The 18843-nt window shown below is 44.3% G+C and overlaps 1 protein-coding gene across 1 annotated transcript in view; it reads left to right on the forward strand.

Moving 5' to 3' along the window:
- Window positions 1-17512, forward strand: part of mirr (mirror) — a 42692-nt gene extending 25180 nt beyond the window's left edge. The window contains exons 2-5 of the mRNA XM_064692294.1: window positions 2134-2805; window positions 11997-12103; window positions 14790-15094; window positions 15864-17512. Coding sequence (XP_064548364.1) covers window positions 2134-2805; window positions 11997-12103; window positions 14790-15094; window positions 15864-16849 — 2070 coding nt within the window. The 3' untranslated portion in view covers window positions 16850-17512. The remainder of the gene's footprint in view (window positions 1-2133; window positions 2806-11996; window positions 12104-14789; window positions 15095-15863) is intronic.
- Window positions 17513-18843: the final 1331 nt, after the last annotated feature.

Below are 18843 nucleotides of genomic sequence, written 5' to 3' on the forward strand. Positions count from 1 at the left end.
TTTCAAATCGATGTCTGCCAAATCCATTTTCAATCCCCAAATGTCAGACCATACATTTTTGGTGGCACATTCGTACAGCGTATTCGTTGTGTTTCTTGCCTCATGCCAGATCGCGGGCCAGCGGGGACATGTGTACCTACATGATGCCAACTGAGAGGCAGAGGGGGGCCCGGGACGGGGCGAGACGTTAACAGTTGCGGGTGTATATAGACTACTTAAAGATACTATACTACAGATAGGTGCATAACCGAACACGTACTACCTACTAGAGTGGATATTGCTATGCATATGTGTGCACACTAGTGTGCGAGTTATGTGTCTGTTGTATCTCTGTGTGTGTGTTTTCAAGAGCCAGCATGTTGTATGCCTGGTAATATGATCTACATAGAGTGGCAAATATGGCAAGTTAATGTTGCCTCTTTGGTCAAATGTAATCAATTCAACTTATACTTGACACTTCAGCGCCAACACACACACACACACTGTAACAGACACACAGCACACACACTTTGGCACATTAATTACAAATAAGTAACGAGAACAAGCGCTATGAAAAGAGCCCATAAAATGCTTGCGATAAACAAAACAACAAAAACAACAATAACAAAAACAAATCATATGAAATGCAACTTGTAGAACAACAAAGAAAACTGAAACCGAAACCGAATCTGAATCCGAAACCGAAATATCCGAATTGAAGTCGCAGCGAAAATGCAAATCGCTGTTTAGATCGAAAATTCCTCTGTCACACACTCAGTGTGTGTATGTGTGTGTGTGTATGTATGTATGGATATACAACACTTTCGAATAATTCTCAAGTTGTTGACTACACACAAGCATTTGTTTATACAAATACTCGATTCGATAGCGTTTTCCATTTTGGATGTTCCACTAGAGAAACACACACACATATACACAGGCATGCCTCCAAATATGTACATATATATACATTTATATACATACATATTGTCGCGTAGAAGACATGGCGTAGCCTGGCGATAAACATCCGCGGCGGCTGATTCAAAGGCGCCAACTGATAACCCCCATCAGCCCCATCAGAAACCCGAAAATGGACTTCATATGGGTCAGAGAATTAATTTTTAATCGCGTATGGCCACTTCAGTTGTTTAGAGTAGTTCGGCAGGGGAAGGGGCAGGGGAAGGGGTGAGGTAGAGAGAGGGAGGTGGGGCGGTGCTTGCGAGGTGGAGGCAGTGCATCCGTCTATATCTGTGCCTATTTTGTGATATCGCTCACTGTGTTTGGCCGGCCAGATAAAAATCCAATCTAGAGCCTTGAAACATGAGTAAAAAAAGAAGAAGAAAATGAAAAAAAATGAACAAACCGGGCAAAGAGCCGACAACCAAGAGACCAAAATCGAGAAAAGTTTACGAAAGCAGCCAAAGAGACGATAATAAATAAAACTGAAACTTGTTTGTGTGTCTCTGCAGGCCGCATGTGCGAATGTGTGTTGTTGTTGTTGCTGCAGTTGTTGTTGTTCTTGTTGCAGTTGTTGTTGTTGCAGTTGTTGCTGTTGCTTGACTAAAAGTGTTGACAAAAGTGCGCGATAGGCTTATGTGCACACACAAAAACATGGGCACGGACCAAGATGCACAAAGCCCGTTTCCAGTCATTGGACACACAAACACACATATACACACGCACACAATCAAATTGCTCTTAGGACGATGTTGTCGTTGCAGTTGTTGTTGCAGTTGTCGTTGCAGTTGGCCGCGCTGCCAGCAATCGGCTGTGTAATTTAAATCAATGTTGTCAATCGAAAACATGATTTGTTGTTAATGGCGGCCCCACTTTGATGATCGCCTAGGACACAGTCAAAGATGTGGCTATTAAGGGGTATCGGGCCTATTGGTTCTAGGGTCGGTTTGCCTGTGTGTGTGTGTTGTTATTGTGTGTGTGTGTGTGTGTGCACACAAGAGACGCGCTTATCGCATTGATAAGAGGGGGCAACGATTTTAATTAAGTTTTGCCGCGCGCTGCTAGCTGCCAGCCAGGTACAGTAGACAGTAGACAGTAAACGGTAGACAGTTGGGAGTTGGCAGTTGGCAGTTGGCAGTAGTTTGTCCGCTTGGCATTCGCAATCGCTCATCTATTTGTTTTTTTTTTTACTTGCAGAATGCCGTTTCAACTCGCCTTGCTGCCTCATCGCCTACCACGCCCACTTCGAACGCCGCACAGACGCCGCACTCACAGCCAACATCATCGACGTTGCCACCTTTGCCAACGCTAGCGAATCCAACAACCGGCTCCGGCAGCGGCACCAGCACCGGCTCCGGCCACGGCATTGGTGCCGGCCCGGGACCGACGCTTACCGCAGCCGTAGCTGCTGCTGCCGCCGGCTTGCCACCGGGTGTGCCCCTGCCATTGACTGGGCCAGGCTCTGGAATGGTAACATCAACAGTGCCGCCGGGTGCTCGCTCCGGCTCACCGTGCTCCGCCGCTGTCACGCCATACGGCGCGGGATCGGCCGGCAGCAGCGCTGGCGCCGGACCATCAACAATGCCGTCTGTGGGCGTTGGACCGCCGCCGGGCGTGCCGCAGGCGCCAGGGTCTGGCAACCCGAATCCGAATCGCTGCTGTGACAACGGGCGCACCATCTACACGGATCCCGTTAGCGGCCAGACCATTTGCTCCTGCCAATACGATATGCTGAACTATCAGCGTTTAGCTGCGGCCGGCGGACTCGTCGCCGGACCCGGCGGCGTACCGCTCGGCGTGTATCCAGAGGGCATGTCTGCCTACCTGTCGGGCATCGCCGCCGATCAGCCTCCATTCTACGCTAATCCGGTAAGTAAACGCGCGCATGCAAAACCCAGCTCAGCCCCGTCCAAATGCAGCCTGTTCATAACTCATGCGTCTTAACAATGGTGCAATAAATTTGTGAATTTGTCCATCGTCCGACCAGGGACCACCGTCATCGTCGTCGTCGTTGTCGTTGTCGTTGTAGTTGTCGTTGTCGTTGTCGTCATTTGATCGTGTGCCAGGGCCACGCACACAAGGCACCAGGGCCAGGCTTCCGAACATGTGTTGTCTTTCGTTTGGCTTTCGCTCTGCCCACTGGGCCTGGGCCGTTGGCATTCTAGGCACAGATTTGTCAAGACTTGGAGCTCTGAGTAGGCCTTGTGCCTGGTGCCTATGCTTATGGCATGCCTGACCTTTTGGTGCTGACCAACCGCCGCCTGGTGAGCTCTGGCCTGGGTGATATTTCAAGCCGCATTATTGTGAGGCCACAGAGCTGAGCCCGCTCTGCTGCTGCTGCCTCCTCTGCTGCTGCACTGCCCGGCCATACAAAGGTCCGTCGCCATCGTCCCGATTCCCATTGCCTGTTACAGCATGTCCGGCGCTTCACGGCGTGTCCATTGTTCGCCGAATTATTTCTAATAGCAGCGTGTAATTTGCTTTTGTTTGCAAACAATTCTATTTGGTTTGACTTCCTTGGACCACATGCGGTGCCGAGGGTCACCTACCAGGGGTATGGTACGGCCAGGGGTCAGGACCCCCAACTGCGTCGCTGGCCATGCCCCGACCGGATCTGCTGTGTGTGGCTTTTCAATTCGCTCGAATTTCAAATAATGAGAATCAATAGCTAATAGCTCGTTACTTGACACATGGATACGAAGACAATCAATTAGTCGATCGTCGTGAGTCGCACAAATAAAACAATAAAATACCAAAAAAAAATCGATAAAATGTGATTAGGATGTGCTTCTGGATTTTGTGTCTGTTATTAATCTTATTCTAATTATAATTATTATTTTATATATTTTATATTATATTTTCCATAATTTTTTATTTTTTTTGCAATATTATTACTTATTGGGGGGAAAATTCACAGCACATCGCATTAGATGCTAATTCTCTGATACCTTATGCCCATAAAATGTATTAAAAGGGTATACAAAAAAGTTGTGCAAATGTCATGGACGAATGGAGCTTTCTTAGCATTAAAATATCATTTGACAGCACAACAAATTGAATCAATAAAAAGCTAAAGCCTTCATTTGTCGTATATGTTAAATTGTCTTCCTCAAACCAAACAATCGGGCTTAAAGCGCAGAAATTATTTAAAGATGCATTTTACAAGTGAATTCAGTGAGCAGCACTTGTGTTTTTTTGTAAACATGTGTGTGTGTGTGTATATATATGTATATAAGTAGGTACAATATCATTTATGTGCTTGGGAATTACGTAACAGGGTATCTGCCAGCCATGCTCATTTGAATGTTTACACTATAAACTAATGCTAGACACCCTTTTGTATAGTGCTATGAACTTTTGTCCATTGGCTAAGAATATTCAACATTAACTGACATTCATATATATTGTCAAATATATTTTGTATATTTTTATATTTTACTGGCATATATTTGTGTTGAGATTTAATGGCGCAAAGAATAGCTTTATCAAAAGAATACATTTTTGTTTAAGAATGTGCATAAATTTATCTGCCGCTAGCAGATAATATTTATTTATATTTCCAAAAAACCAAACATGAAAAATGTGAAACATTTAAGCAAAATGTCGATTTTAAAATTAAAATATTTGCGCTTGCAAGTACTTTATTTAACAAATTTACGCCTGTGAACTGATTGTCAAATATATTTTTGAACTAAGAAAATATTTAAATGAAGCTTCGATCTGTCAAAACCGAAAAAAAAAAAAAATTGGAAACAATGAGTAACATGAATAAAAAACTGAGCCAACTTTATTTTGAACCAGTTTGTTCAACATTTTTATGTTGGTAATAGTTATATCAAATAAGTTAATACCTCTCTCGGCCGATATTCATAATTTAATCTAATCATACATAAACAAATGTGTTTGTGTATGTATGTGTGTTTCTCGGACGCCACTAAAAACTGACCGGGTGAAAAAATCGATCGTCGTACTACTTACGGACATCAGCATATAATCAAGTGTGTGTGCGTGTGTGTGTGTGTGTGTGTGTGCATAAGTATATTGATTTGCATTTGAAGAAGCTTAGGCAGCAGCAGCTGCCAGCCAGGCAGACAAAAAAACAAACCGGCCTGCCGCCAGTAGCTGCGGTTTTGCATAAATTTGGTTTTGTTTTGTTGCCGCTTTCGTATTGTTATTAAAGATACTTATTAAAAACAAAGATACAATAAAAAAACAAAAAAAAAAGATACAAAAATTCGTCGCATTTGAATTTATCGATTGGTGATTAAACACTGTCGCTCTCAATGCCTCCAAAGGCGCCTACGCTTCGCTGACGCAGCATAATATATATATATTTATATATGTATATTGCTTGGTGTATATATGTATCCGTGAGGAGAATGTGCATATATACCAATACGATCGATCTGTCAATGCAGATAAAAGCTAAAAGCTACTGTTTCATAGTAAACTCTACAGCCATAAATAATCTAACTTTTATGTATGACTGTCTCTTCAAGCTCATTGCAAATGCGATAGAACATTCCATAGAGTTCCTTTAGCATGTGCTCTTATCTACATTGTAAATATTTACAATGAGCAACAACTTTGAAGTGTTGCCAACTTTCGACTGTAGTTTTAACATTTACTTCCCATAAAGATAAGAAAACGATAAGCGATTTAACTGCAGGCTACATATTTGACAGGAGCTTTGAAAACGCATAAGTTGACTATAGAGGCACGCGCCCTTAAGCAATAAAAGTTGTAATAAAATCAATGTCGCCAAAGACGTCTGCGCTTCGCTGACGCAGCAGATTAATGGGTATATACATATATATATAGCTCGAAGTGCATATGTATCCGTGAGGTGGCCATATATCTATAAGTGTATTCATATTGATTGAAAGCGTTTAAAATGGCAAAACAGTTTCTGAATTTTCCGGCGAAGCAGCTGCATAAATCATCCGGCGATCGTAATTAGTCAAATGCGGCATTTCTTTAGAGCCGCCGGCGCTAAACTGGAGCAATTTTTCTTAGCATCTACATATCATTCGGGCCGGAGTTGTAAAAGTGTCGGCTCTGTGCGGTGGATTCATTACTTTGACACGAGCTGTCAAGCGGCTGTCATTTTGCCGCAGCACGGGAATATATTTTGTTGTCTTCCGAGCCTCTCGGCGACGCATGCTAAATGGTGGATGATGGCTGAAGGTGGATGTGCCACTGTGCCTGTGCCTCCGACTCCCTCTCTCTCTCACTCACTCTCACTTCGCTCTCGGTGTGTCTTTTCGATGGATGGGCTGATGGTGCAACGGCGCGGCCCGCTGCTGTCATTTCAAATGGCATGAAACATTTGAAGAGCGCCGCCTGCCAACAAATAGGCCAGGCCGCGCCCGGTGTCGTTGAGGGCGTCGACTGGCGTATTTCGTACCTTATTAATAAATTTGTCAACACGCAAGTGACAGGCTGTCCGCCTGTGATCCGCCCCCGACCCACAGCCAAAGTCAGTCACTCAGCCAGCCAGCCAGCCGTCAGTTTATCTCTCAGTTTCGTTTATCCTTAAGGTTGACATTGACGTTAGCGCATATGTTGCATATCCTGGACGCAATCGCGTGATTCAGCTGCCGCTGCTGCTGCTGCCCTCAGCCACTGCCCAATTAGACGAACGCAATCATAGATATTTTTGGACGCAGTCCTATGCCGCCTTAAGCCAAGCACCGGGTGTTAAGCACTTGATGTTTTTCAGACCAGCAAAAACAGCTACTACAAGCTGGACTCTATAAACGAGAGTCCAGCTGCAGCTGGACTGGGTCTGTGGGCTACGGGTCTATTGACTTTTTCATACTCTTACTAAGTGGCAAAACATCATCAACAACAACAAGAATCTGCACATCTACATCAACGTCAATGTCAAAGGCAACAAGAACAACAATAGCAACAACAATGCACGCATGAAATTTCGCACTCGACAATAATCTTACTCGGGGCCAACACAAAGTCAGCACAACGCACAAGTGTGTATGCGGTATATAGATACTATGTATATCCATATCCACAGCCAGGTCCTGTGGGAGCTACTACAAAAACTTTGTGCCGCTGGCAACTTGCCTGCAGAATGTAACACAAAAAGCCAACTACAAATCGGACCACTCGCTTGCACCAATGCCAAATTTGTTGGCAGGAGAGCCCAGCAACACTCCCACAACATCTCGTCCACACATACTCGACAGCTCAGAAACAACCCCCAGTCGCAGAGTCCACAGGAGCTGGAACTGGAGAGATTTGCCAGAGAACGTACATGCACTGATTTGTCAACTTTCAAAATGTCGAAGTGTCGGCCTCGTCCTCGTCCTCGTCCCTGTCCTCGTCCGTGTCCTCGTCCGGGTCCTCGTTCTCGTCGTGTTGTTTTTTCGGGGGTTGCTGCCCTAATGGCAAGGTGACGGATCTGGAGCTGGGGCCCCAGAACCGAAGTACTAAATACATTTACCCATGCTACGTTCGCATTGTTGTTGCCGTAAGTGTTGTGGAAAGTTTTTGTGTTGCTGCCGTTGTTGTTTGGCTTTTTGGCAAAGTTGAAAATGTTCGTTAACAGTAAATTTTGCACTCTTATGTACACAAACACACACACACACACACAAGGCAACTCTCTGGGTGTCTACGAGAATGTTTGAATGGCTGCCTACAACAAACAACAAATTAGCAGTCATGGCAACGCCAACAACGAACAACAACAACGAACAACTGGAGCCAAGCAAACAAGCAGCAAGAACCACACTTACAACTTTCACATAACAACAACAGCTTCAGGCGTTCCACGCTCACAACGTTCACATCCATGCCACATCCTCATCAGAGTCGTACAACTTTATAAGCGCCAAGCGCAATAACTGTCAACTGCTGCGTGTGGAGCGGCACGAGAAGGCATCTCCTGAGGGATTGCTGGCGCTGGAGCTGGCGCTAGACGCTGCACGGATTCTATTTTGAAAGTCAAAATTGTCGCTGTCGTCGATTTCAGAAATCTGTTGATACCGATTCCCGATACCGATTCAGATTCTGATTCAGATTCAGCTGGATGCTGATTCAGATGCTGTTACTGATTCCATTCATTCTTCGGTCGCGGCTCGTTCCAATGAGTACAGACAGGAATGCGCTGCGTAAACGTGCGTTTATTTTTAAATCGAAGCAGCAATTAATTAACTCGACCCGTCATTACGCGCATCATTCGCATCGCGGCGCATCAGGCGACAGACCACAGGCAAACCGCAAGGCTGTACCCGTTCCGGAGACGTCGCCGTCGCCGCTGCCGGTGCCAGAGCCGCCTCCAAGTCAAATCGATTCGGGCCGTCGCGACGTGTCGGCCAATTGTCGGTGTTGGGCTACATCCGTGGGACATCCATTGACGTTGGCGTGAAGCGCAAACAGCGCCTTACAATTTAGTCAACAATGAAAATCAGATGATGCCCTGTTTGTTTTTTTTATGAATTAATTAGCTTCCCGCTTCCCATGCGCCGAGGGTAGCCGTGAAATTGCACTCCACAATGCGTGAACCGACACAGCCCGAAGCTGCGCACTGTCACCAATGTGATCCAGCTGCCGCTACGGTGCTACGGATACGGATACCCAATATACTGTTTTACTCGCAATCCATTAATTATCTAACTTGCTTGACCTTCTCTTCATGCTCAGTGTAAATACGAAACAGCATTCTGTAGAGTACCGTTAGCATGTGCTGTTATCTACATTGTAAATATTTACAATGAGCATGCAATTACACACCTTTCACACATTCGCATAAGCATTGCCAACTGTCGCCATGAACTACAGCATAACTACAGCATATATTTTTGCCATGAGCTTTGACATGAACATGCCTAAATGAACTTGAATATTTAAATTAATTCTTATCAGAGAGCAATAAGAAGTAAATTAAGAAAGGAAATCAAACAAAATCTGTTCACAAGTTAGATAAAAATGTTCATCATAGCAAAACAAGGAAAGAAACTAACTCGGCCGAGTATTAAAAATATGATGCATCGCTTCCTGGCCTATGCAGACACATAAATTGTGTATATCACTTGCCATTCGCTTTGGCTCGATCCATGCCAGTTCTGGTCCAAATACTGTACTGCTGTAATGGATGCTGCAGCAATGTTGTGGCTGTTGCCACTACCAGTAATAATAAACGCAAAACGTAGTTGCACACATGTCGTCTGTTCATGTTGTTAATATTTTGCATCACACGCAAGAATCTTGGGAGCTGTTCGCCGGTAGCGGAGGTGGACGACCGTGCCGGCTGCCGTGCACCCTATGTAAGTGGTAGCAAACGCAACAATTTATGGGATGTTGCACCGAATGCGCTTCACTCGCATGTCCGTGTCCGTGCCCGTGTCCATGTCCATATGCAGCACGCACTCCACACTCGCTGGAGCCAGGCAGCACACAAGGAAAGATTGTATGGATTTGTTGGATGCGGATGCGGATACTCTGGATGCTGTTGCTGAACATGGTGCTGGTGCACGTTTGGTAGTTGAATGCGATTATTGTAAAAGTTGTAAAAATGTAAACCGGTTCGGCTGCGATTCATTGAGGAATCGCCAGCAGCATCGGAATCAAAGTCGGAATCGGTATTGGGATCGGGATGCAACAGAAACTCCAGCTTCAGCTCCAGCTCCAGCTCCAGCTGGTAATTGATCGCTCGGTTAGGCAACTTTCGACCTACCGAGCCGAAGAAGACTTGTGTATTTCTTGCATTCGAGAACTGTAATTTAATATTGTCAGAGTCTGCCAAAAGGTTGTAAAACGTTTTGCTAAATGACTTCTGCGAACTGCACGTTACGAGCGCTTCCTTGCAGTCGACCTGTCAGTAGACAACGACAACCACAACACTGGCCACAGCCGAGGGCCACGGCTCACAGCACAGATCTCTGTCGCCGGTTATCAGTCTCTATCGCTGCTTGGCTCAAAACTCACCACATGCTGGGCATGCGAACCTTCGACAAACCGACGCGCCGACGGTCGTGGCCCTTAGCTGTTCCTCTCTCCCTCTCTCTCTCTCTCTCTCTTACTGTCTCTGCCTGGCGATTGGCGTTGATATCGGTCCAAACAGCGCACCCAACGGCAACATTCTCATATTGGCGACACACAAATATTTCCGATTTGCAGCCAGCAGCAGCCGTCGTCTCGACGTCCCAGCTAACAACAACAACTGCAACTGCAACTGCAACAACTACAACTGCAACTGTTGTCAGTCGCCTTAATGTCGTATATTCGCATACTTCACATGCGAACGGAAACTCCCCGCTGAAGACACACGGCGCAACGTGCGTTTTTCATGTACTTAGATGCGTATCAATCGTTGATATTACATCATGTTCAAGCAGTTGTGTGACCTTTGCCTGCCATTATGGAGATACCCTATAAATGCATACAATGATGGCTTTACCAAATAATATTCACCAAGTGCCAGTCCGTATGTATTTTTGTTGTATAAATCATATCAATCATGTTCAAGCAATTGTTAAAGATTTCACGTCCGTCATACAGTTACCCCATAATGAACGCTTAATGCATAATCTTTGGCTTTAACTATTTTTATACTTCAATCCATAGGTATTTTTAACGCATCAATCGCTTGCTTTACATCATATTCAATATCTTGTGAGCTTAGACTGTATCTACAGAGATATCATATAAAAGAAAGTATCCATTTTAGGCTTAAACCAGTTTTGTACACACATTTCTGTCCATAACTATTTTCATCGTTTCAATCATATCAATTGTTACATCATCTTCAAGCAGTTTTCTGACCTTTGACTGCCGTAATGGCGATACCCTATATTGAACCGTGCTTCATCTTACGCCGCCTTCACCACCATTGTACACCAATCCATAGGTATTTTTATCGCATCAAGCATTGCTTTACAGCATGTTCAATCTCGTGTGATCTTTGACTACGTCAAGAACGAAATCCCGAAAATAACGCCCATAAATTATGCCTCATTTTGGGCTTTAACCACTTTTTTATTAGGCATTGCAGCAGCTGCTCTCCCCCCCCCCCCCCCCCCCCCATTCTCCTGTTGTTGCCCTTTTCTTTGGATTGGGCTCTGTGCAATCTTTAGGCCTGTTATCACTTGGTACACGACAAACAGCTGACATCAACATCTGTCGCAGTGAATTTAGACAAGACTAAATTACTAAATGTGTATATAAGTAATTGTCATGTTACACTTAATCAACAATACACATACACACCCGTGCCTTTGTGTGTGTGTATGTGTGTGCGTGTATCTCTATCTGTGGGCTTTTGCGATTTTAATTACGCGCTATAGCAAGAGATGGCCACAGCCCGACATATGTTTCATTTACGTCTACTTGTATTATGTACAAAAACCATGTATTCGCATCGCATTATCAAATTAAATAGTCGTAGCTGTGAATCTGAAGTGTATATAAATATATATATATATATGTATGAAGACGTGGACGCGGATGCGGACGCCCTTTGGTCACGTCTTGTCCTCATGGGGGACAGATCTTAGCTTCGGTTGCTGCTCTAGCTTATCACTAAATATTGCTGTACAATGGGCCGAATTCAATGTTTATTAACATTGGCTACAATTTTTAGCCACTGTGCCAATCGATACAGTTCCCTTTCTAGACTGTTGGCTATATTTCCAACCAATTCCTTCTATTGTAGTCTTATGATCGGGTAGACGGAACTTGTAATCGTCCAACTTAGTCAAGCTATCTAGAAAATCGAAAAGAATTTAATTTTCTACCGATCACTCCTATATTATATGATTATTTTGAGCAACGTAAAGTTTCTAATTTGTCCCATTGTAAGCATTGCTCTGATAACGCATACCTCCCAAAAATAAGTAGATGAAAGCGTAAAATATGTACTAATGATTTGTTTAACATGATTTTTAATAATTTCGGTTCAAGGTCTTGGCTATTGGTCAAGCAGTTCAAAATATTCAATTTTCGAGAGATATAGCTACATACAATATATATATAAATATGTAAAACATTAATTATATTGAAAAATGCCAATTATAATAGATTATGTTTCTATTCAATTGCAGGCCGGCATTGATTTAAAGGAGAACCTGGTGGCCGGAGGTGCACCGTGGCCGTATCCATCAATGTATCATCCGTATGACGCAGCCTTTGCCGGTTACCCCTTCAATAGGTAAGTGCAGCAGATGAATAACAATAATTTGACATTGAGCCAGCCAGCCGACACAATCAGGAGTGTGTCGGCATAGAGATTTGCTATTTAAACAAAAAGACTCAACTCTGAACGGGCGAGAACATGAACGGTGGTCCGACAGGCGATCAACGCCAACACATCAGCCCGGAGACGTGACCAGCACATGAATACCATATGCTCAACTAGGGCGCGGCCCTGGCCAACAGCAACAGTAGTAGCCAGCAATAATAATAATACATCAGGAGCTGGCACAGTGGCTGTTGAAAGTTGTGTGCCACAGTTGCGTGCAGCTGCATTCGAAATGCCAGCCAAATTCGGTGCTCACCTTAGCCGCAATGTGCGTAAAAAGTAAAAGCCATGCACATTGGCACGCACAAAAGAAATACAAGCCAGCTCTGATCTGGAGTGCTCGACTAGGGGATACCCTGAACATTTAAGTTTTCTTATAATGCATACTCACACACACACACAAACATAGACACACACACACTGCACGTCAGCTGAGCTGTTCAAGTCCCTTACCATAGGAAATCCTCACTTGAATAACTTCGGTGCTTATAGTCCGATCATAAAGCAATTTTCAATGCATAAATATGTCATCCAAGTATGTGTATATACCAGGGTCCAAGGCTGTACTTATGAGGTTTTAAGGTTTTGAGGGAAACGGGAAGCGGTATTTCGAACATAAAATATTCAGCATCTATGTATACTATACTAGAGCATAAATACAACATTTGATGTCTCTACCTCTTTTAATCATCGAACCATACCTAAAAAACCTTATCACAAAATCGATAAATATCGATATAAAGCAAATGGGAAGATTTTTTATAAGAAATATCGTATGGTATATGACAATGTATAATTGTCGACTCTTAAGACTGACCAAGAATATATTTACTTCCTGGTCGCAGAGATGCATCCTTCTGCCAGAAACAATCTACCCCATTTGAATCATATTCAATGGGTGTGTGTATAAAAACAATAAAACACTCGCATATATTTGATTTTCTATCATTAACAACAATTTATTTGCTTGTAATTGATGATCGGCCGACGGGCGTTGGCGGAGTGGCCGCTTCCGCTGGACGACAACGACGACAACGCATCGAAGAGTTTTGCCCATCGACACACATCGATATTTCCAAACAGAGTTGTCCGTTTAAACAAAACAGCGACAACATCCCGTCACGTCAGGTAGAGCGCTGGCTGCCTGCTCTCTCATTGTTTCCACAGTAATTGACACCCATAACAAAAATTTGAAAGTTGAGTCATGTCGTTGCTGTGCTTCTTCTTCTTCTTGTTGTTATTGTTGTTGTCTATCGAATCATATTCACAATAAATCAATTTTGAGTTATTTCGCCGTGACGTGCCGCCAGAGAACTGCGAATTCGATTCCGAATTCAGTGGATAAAGCTGCAAAGAAATTTGTGGATGTGTGTGTTTGCTTGGCCCCACCTTGTCCGATTAAAAAGGGGCGTGAACGCAAGCCCCCGCTGCATTGTTTGACAACGGCATCCACATCCACATCCACGTCACATCCACATCCACATCCACGTTCACATCTACAGCCACACGTGTGTGCGGGCTGAGGCAAAAAGCCGCCGGACGTTGATAGGAAAATTAAAAAAATTTATTCAACTGTCAAGTGATCAAAGGCAGTGAGTGGCTGTCGGCGCAGGTGTTTTGCACTCGGCGACACTTCGTTTTCAAATTTAAATTAATTAATGCAACGCACACAGAGCACACACACACACACACACTCACTCACACTCACACACACAGACTGGCATCGGCGGCAACTGCCGCGAAATGGCAGTCGCAGTATCCGAGTCCGAGTCCAGCAGTTGTGCAGCTGGCTGGAAACTACAAATGGGACAGCTACATATGTACGCATATCTGCTGTTCCGCTGCTGTCTATGGATGCACTTGTGCATATATACACATGTATAAAACATGCACACAGCCAGACACACATGACTCCATGTCCATGTTAACTGCCCACAAAAAACGATAAAGGACAGTCGCGCCCATTGCAATTACCATGGTCAGCCCCGAAATGTGTTGCCCGACCGCAAACTGCAGCATGTGTACATAAATGTCGCTGGCCACTGCAGACAGGCGGCCCATTGCACATTTGGCTAGCAAATGTGTTTATTATAAACAAATGTTCCAGCGAGAGTGAGCCAAGCTGCCCGCCCATCGATGATGCGTTCCCAAATGAAACCAAACTGATTCGAATTCGGAATTGCCATTTATTTGTTGCTAGGAACCGAACTTAAAGCCAAATCAATTGCCCAAAAGGCAGCCCTACCGAAGCTGGAAGCAATCTATTATAAAGCAAATTTAATTTGTAATTTTTAGTAGAAGGAACAGTAATAAATTTAAAAAACAAAGCAAAGTTTAAGCCAAAATCCAGCTTCGCGAGGCGAACCTAAAATGTAAATCGAACCAGCTAACATTTTTTTTGCTGGTTCACAGCGCTGTTTAAAGTCAGCTTGGCAACAGTTTGGCCCGTTAAATTAGCCAGACTCTGTGAAAAATGGTGCTCCTATTATTTTTGCCACCTGTGTACTGCTCTGTACAGACGTTGGCCCTTAGACCCAAACCCTTCGCTAGTCTCAAAGGTCGCTCTCTCTAATCTATTGGCTTTTCTTGATTGCAGCTATGGCATGGACTTGAATGGTGCCCGGCGCAAGAACGCAACGCGCGAGACGACATCAACGCTCAAGGCCTGGCTGAACGAGCACAAAAAGAATCCTTATCCCACGAAGGGCGAGAAAATAATGCTGGCGATTATCACAAAAATGACGCTCACCCAGGTATCCACCTGGTTTGCAAATGCGAGAAGAAGACTGAAAAAGGAGAACAAAATGACCTGGGAGCCAAGGAACCGAGTCGACGACGATGATGCTAACATTGACGACGACGATGATAACGATAAGAATACGGAGGAGAACGATTTGCTAGGTAAGTGAAGAGCTCTATATTCTATATCAAAGAGTTTTCCGTGACTGACTGACTGATTGATTGACTGACTGAAGAGCTCCATAATCTATATAAGATTTTTTCGTGGCTGACTGACTGATTGAAGAGCTCTATAATCTTGTTGTTGTTCGTGGATAACTGATTGACTCTATATGAATTTTTCTTAAATGACTGATTGATTGGCTGAGTAATTGATTGATTGACTGACTGAGCAGCCATAATCTCTATATGTGTTTTTTGTTACTGAGTGTCTGATTTACTGACTGACTGAATGACTGATTGGCGATCAACGCACAGCGCAAACCATAAAAGCTAGTAAACTGTCATTTTTACTGTAGTTATCGTTTCTGCTGTAACGGGAAAATGCACGGAAATCGGTGGCATGCAAACTCAAACTCAAAGATCCTTGTGAAAGTTCATTTGAGAGGTGTCCCACACTTTTCACAAATTCCACCCGTCTTGGGGGAAATATCTGAATTGTTAAATAATGAATACGAGAATACAAGTTTGAAAGTCGACTCCACTTTAAACTCATTTTCAAATATCTATGTAAATTACATTAAATATACCACGAGCGGAAAATGGATGGAAATGTAATGTCGATCAAAATCAAGAAAAAAAAACTAGACTAGCAAGGCCGGGAAAGACGCGCTAATTATATGGAAGGCTTCTATTCTATTCTTTATTTATCCAACCACAAACTGCCTCGGCTGCAACATATACTTATTTGGCCACAATTAACTTGTTACAGATGCAAAGGACTCTGGACTGGGCTCAAATGATGATAAGGACCGTATTGGGCGACTGGGCGATATGATGGCCGACCGACCCGGCGAGAGCAATAACAGCGAATGGTCTGAGTCGCGGCCCGGTTCGCCAAACGGCTCGCCAGATCTTTACGACCGACCTGGCACCCATCCGCTGTTCCATCCCGCCGCCCTGCATCATCACTTCCGGCCACCGACTGGCTCGCCACCGGACATCGCCGCCTACCACCACCATCAGCAGCAGCTACTGCAGCAGCATCAGCAGGCGCAGCAGAATTCACTGCAAACCGCGGTCGGCGGCACTGGGGCCAGCCTGGCCGTGAAGCCGCGCATCTGGTCGCTGGCCGACATGGCCAAGGACGGCAAGGAGTCGAGCTCTGGCAACAAGGATAACTCGCCTGCTGGCGAGCTGCCACCGTCTCAGCCGGCCTTCTATGGCCATGCGGGTCACAACCAGCATCCGTCTCCGGGCAAGATACTCTCGCCGCTGGCCGCTCGCATACCCAACTATGCGCCATATGTGCGGCCGGATTTGTATCGCGGCTTCTATGGACCGGCTGCAGCTGCTGCCGCCCATTTGAGTGCACCCACGCAGGAGTTTCTGGAGCATCAGCGGCATTTTGGTGCCAGCCTAGCGGCTCACAATGGACTCGGCATGAATCCGTTGCTGTGGAAGGCGGCAGTGTCCGGTGCAGCAGGTGGCCAGCACTTTGCGCCGCTCAGCCTGACAACCAGCAGCAATGCGGGACCAGCACAGGTGGCACCGCCGCCGGGTGCATCGCCGTCAGCCTCCAGCTCGTCGTCGTCAATGGGATGTGATGTGGTGCATATACCCACCAGTGGATCGCATTCCACAGTACAGCATATGATCGGGCCCATATCCAGCAATTCGACCTCTTCATCGTCCTCCTCCAATTCCGGGAAGATCTCGCCTGGTGTAAATGTCGTCAGCCTAAGCGGCAAGCCATGACACCCATCGCACTCGCACTCGCACTCGCAGTCAGCCTCAGCGTCCGCGTCGGCGTCGGCGTCCCCTGATCCGTACGCATTGCCGCCGGTGGTTGCCAATGGATCAGCCGCATCTCCGATCTCGGCATTCCGGTCCCTGTCGCTGATCGCCATACGGGAGCATCACCTGCAGCAGCAAGCACCAAAGCTGGCGCTGTTACGGCCGTAGCCAGGCACAGAGTACGGGTCAGGTCAGCGAGCAGGGCGCCCGGCTATCGAGCTAGTTTAGATCAGTTCCTGTAGCAGATCGGGCAACTTTCGGACAATAATTTACATGTGATTATTCGGTATTTTGATTAAACGCCGCTTACACCAAATAGCAAGAATCATCCCGCTGGTTCAGCAGCGGTTCCATTGACACAACAGCCGCATCAACTGTCAAGGACTTTGTGCAATTTGTGGGAATGCAAATCCTAAATCTAATTGAAAATACATTAATTTTAAAATACATACAACTTACGCAATCAGAGCTTATAGGAAGTAAATTTGTAAGAGTTAGTGAAAAACTACCCCAATGACAACTAGCAGCACACAAGAAACAAACACACACACATACAAAAAAAAAAAAAACGAAGCAGATTAATATATGTATCTTGAGCACAGGAACCCAACCCAAACCCAAATATAGCCTGATCCACACTCTCTCACACACCAAGCAACCAGTTGGTGCTTCTGTTCGATTAGCTGTTAGATTAGAATCACAAAGCTGGTTCGAACCCCGCGCATTCTGTGACGTTTAGAGCTCCCCATGTTATGCCAGCGCTTTGAGATCTAGCAAAGTAGTTATATACATATATTTTTTTGACCTTCACATATAATTGGCTTCAGACCGGCGCTGATCTATGCGGCTGATCAACGATATGTACCATATATACATATAGATATATATATATATGAGTATCTTACACATATTAAGTTAATTGAAGTACCATGTCATATGCTTGTATCGGGTGGACATAAAACATATCAACGTCACCAAGCTCCAATCCAATCCCTGGACCCACCACATACCAACACACACACACCAACCGCCCGACCGCCCTGACCCAAACCAAATATGCAAGTAAATGCGAGCAATGATTGATTTAGTTGTTTATTGTTTTTATTGTCTTAAGTTCAAACTTTGTTCCTGTCGTTTGTAAATTTAATTTATTGTATTTGTATGTATATGTATGTATTTATTTGATAAATTGGCTAATCACGATTTACCTACTTATACTTAGTGTACGAATATACATATACACATAAATATATATATATATATATTTAATAATTGCTGTATTTTATGCACAAATTTGATTGTAAGCTCGCATAGTTTTAGTCTTTAGTGTAATATACTTAATGCAACTGTATATACTTATTATACCTAAATAATAAATAATAAAAAAAAAATAAAAATGAAAATGATACATATAAAAAAGAAAAACAAAAAACTTTACTTTGAATGACAAAGATTTAATATTCTCAACAATTGGTCTTAATTAATACTCTTGATAACCACACACCCATTTCATTTGATTTAAAGTGTTTCATTAATTTAAATCGATATTGGTATTAGGGTAATACAAATCGCAGTCAGTCCAGCGGAGAGTCAAGCAACTCAAATTGATAATCGTTAATCGCTAACAATGTCAAGTCACCAAGTAGTCAACGGCTTGATTGGCCTTGGTCTCTTGTCTCTTGTCGCCGCTGTCTTCATGTCAGCGCAGACGATGTCTTTAAGTTATTCGAAAGCGTTTGTTGTGGTTGATGTACTGGCGAAAAAGCTGAAAAGCAAAATTTCATTTTGCTCGAAACGTGTTTTCCTGCAGCGCAGACCGGAAGTGCATTCGCAGACCTAAACAGAACTAAATCAGATTGTGCAGAAGACTTGCTATGAATGACAGTAATATGCTAGTGGATAAAGTTTTTATACCCTGCACCCATCAAATTGTTTTTCTTTTAATAAGCAGCTAT

Source organism: Drosophila montana, unplaced genomic scaffold, assembly GCF_035044405.1.
Source record: "Drosophila montana isolate Dmon_TW-CO22-7 unplaced genomic scaffold, ASM3504440v1 contig_3543_1, whole genome shotgun sequence".
Classification (NCBI taxonomy): domain Eukaryota; kingdom Metazoa; phylum Arthropoda; class Insecta; order Diptera; family Drosophilidae; genus Drosophila; species Drosophila montana.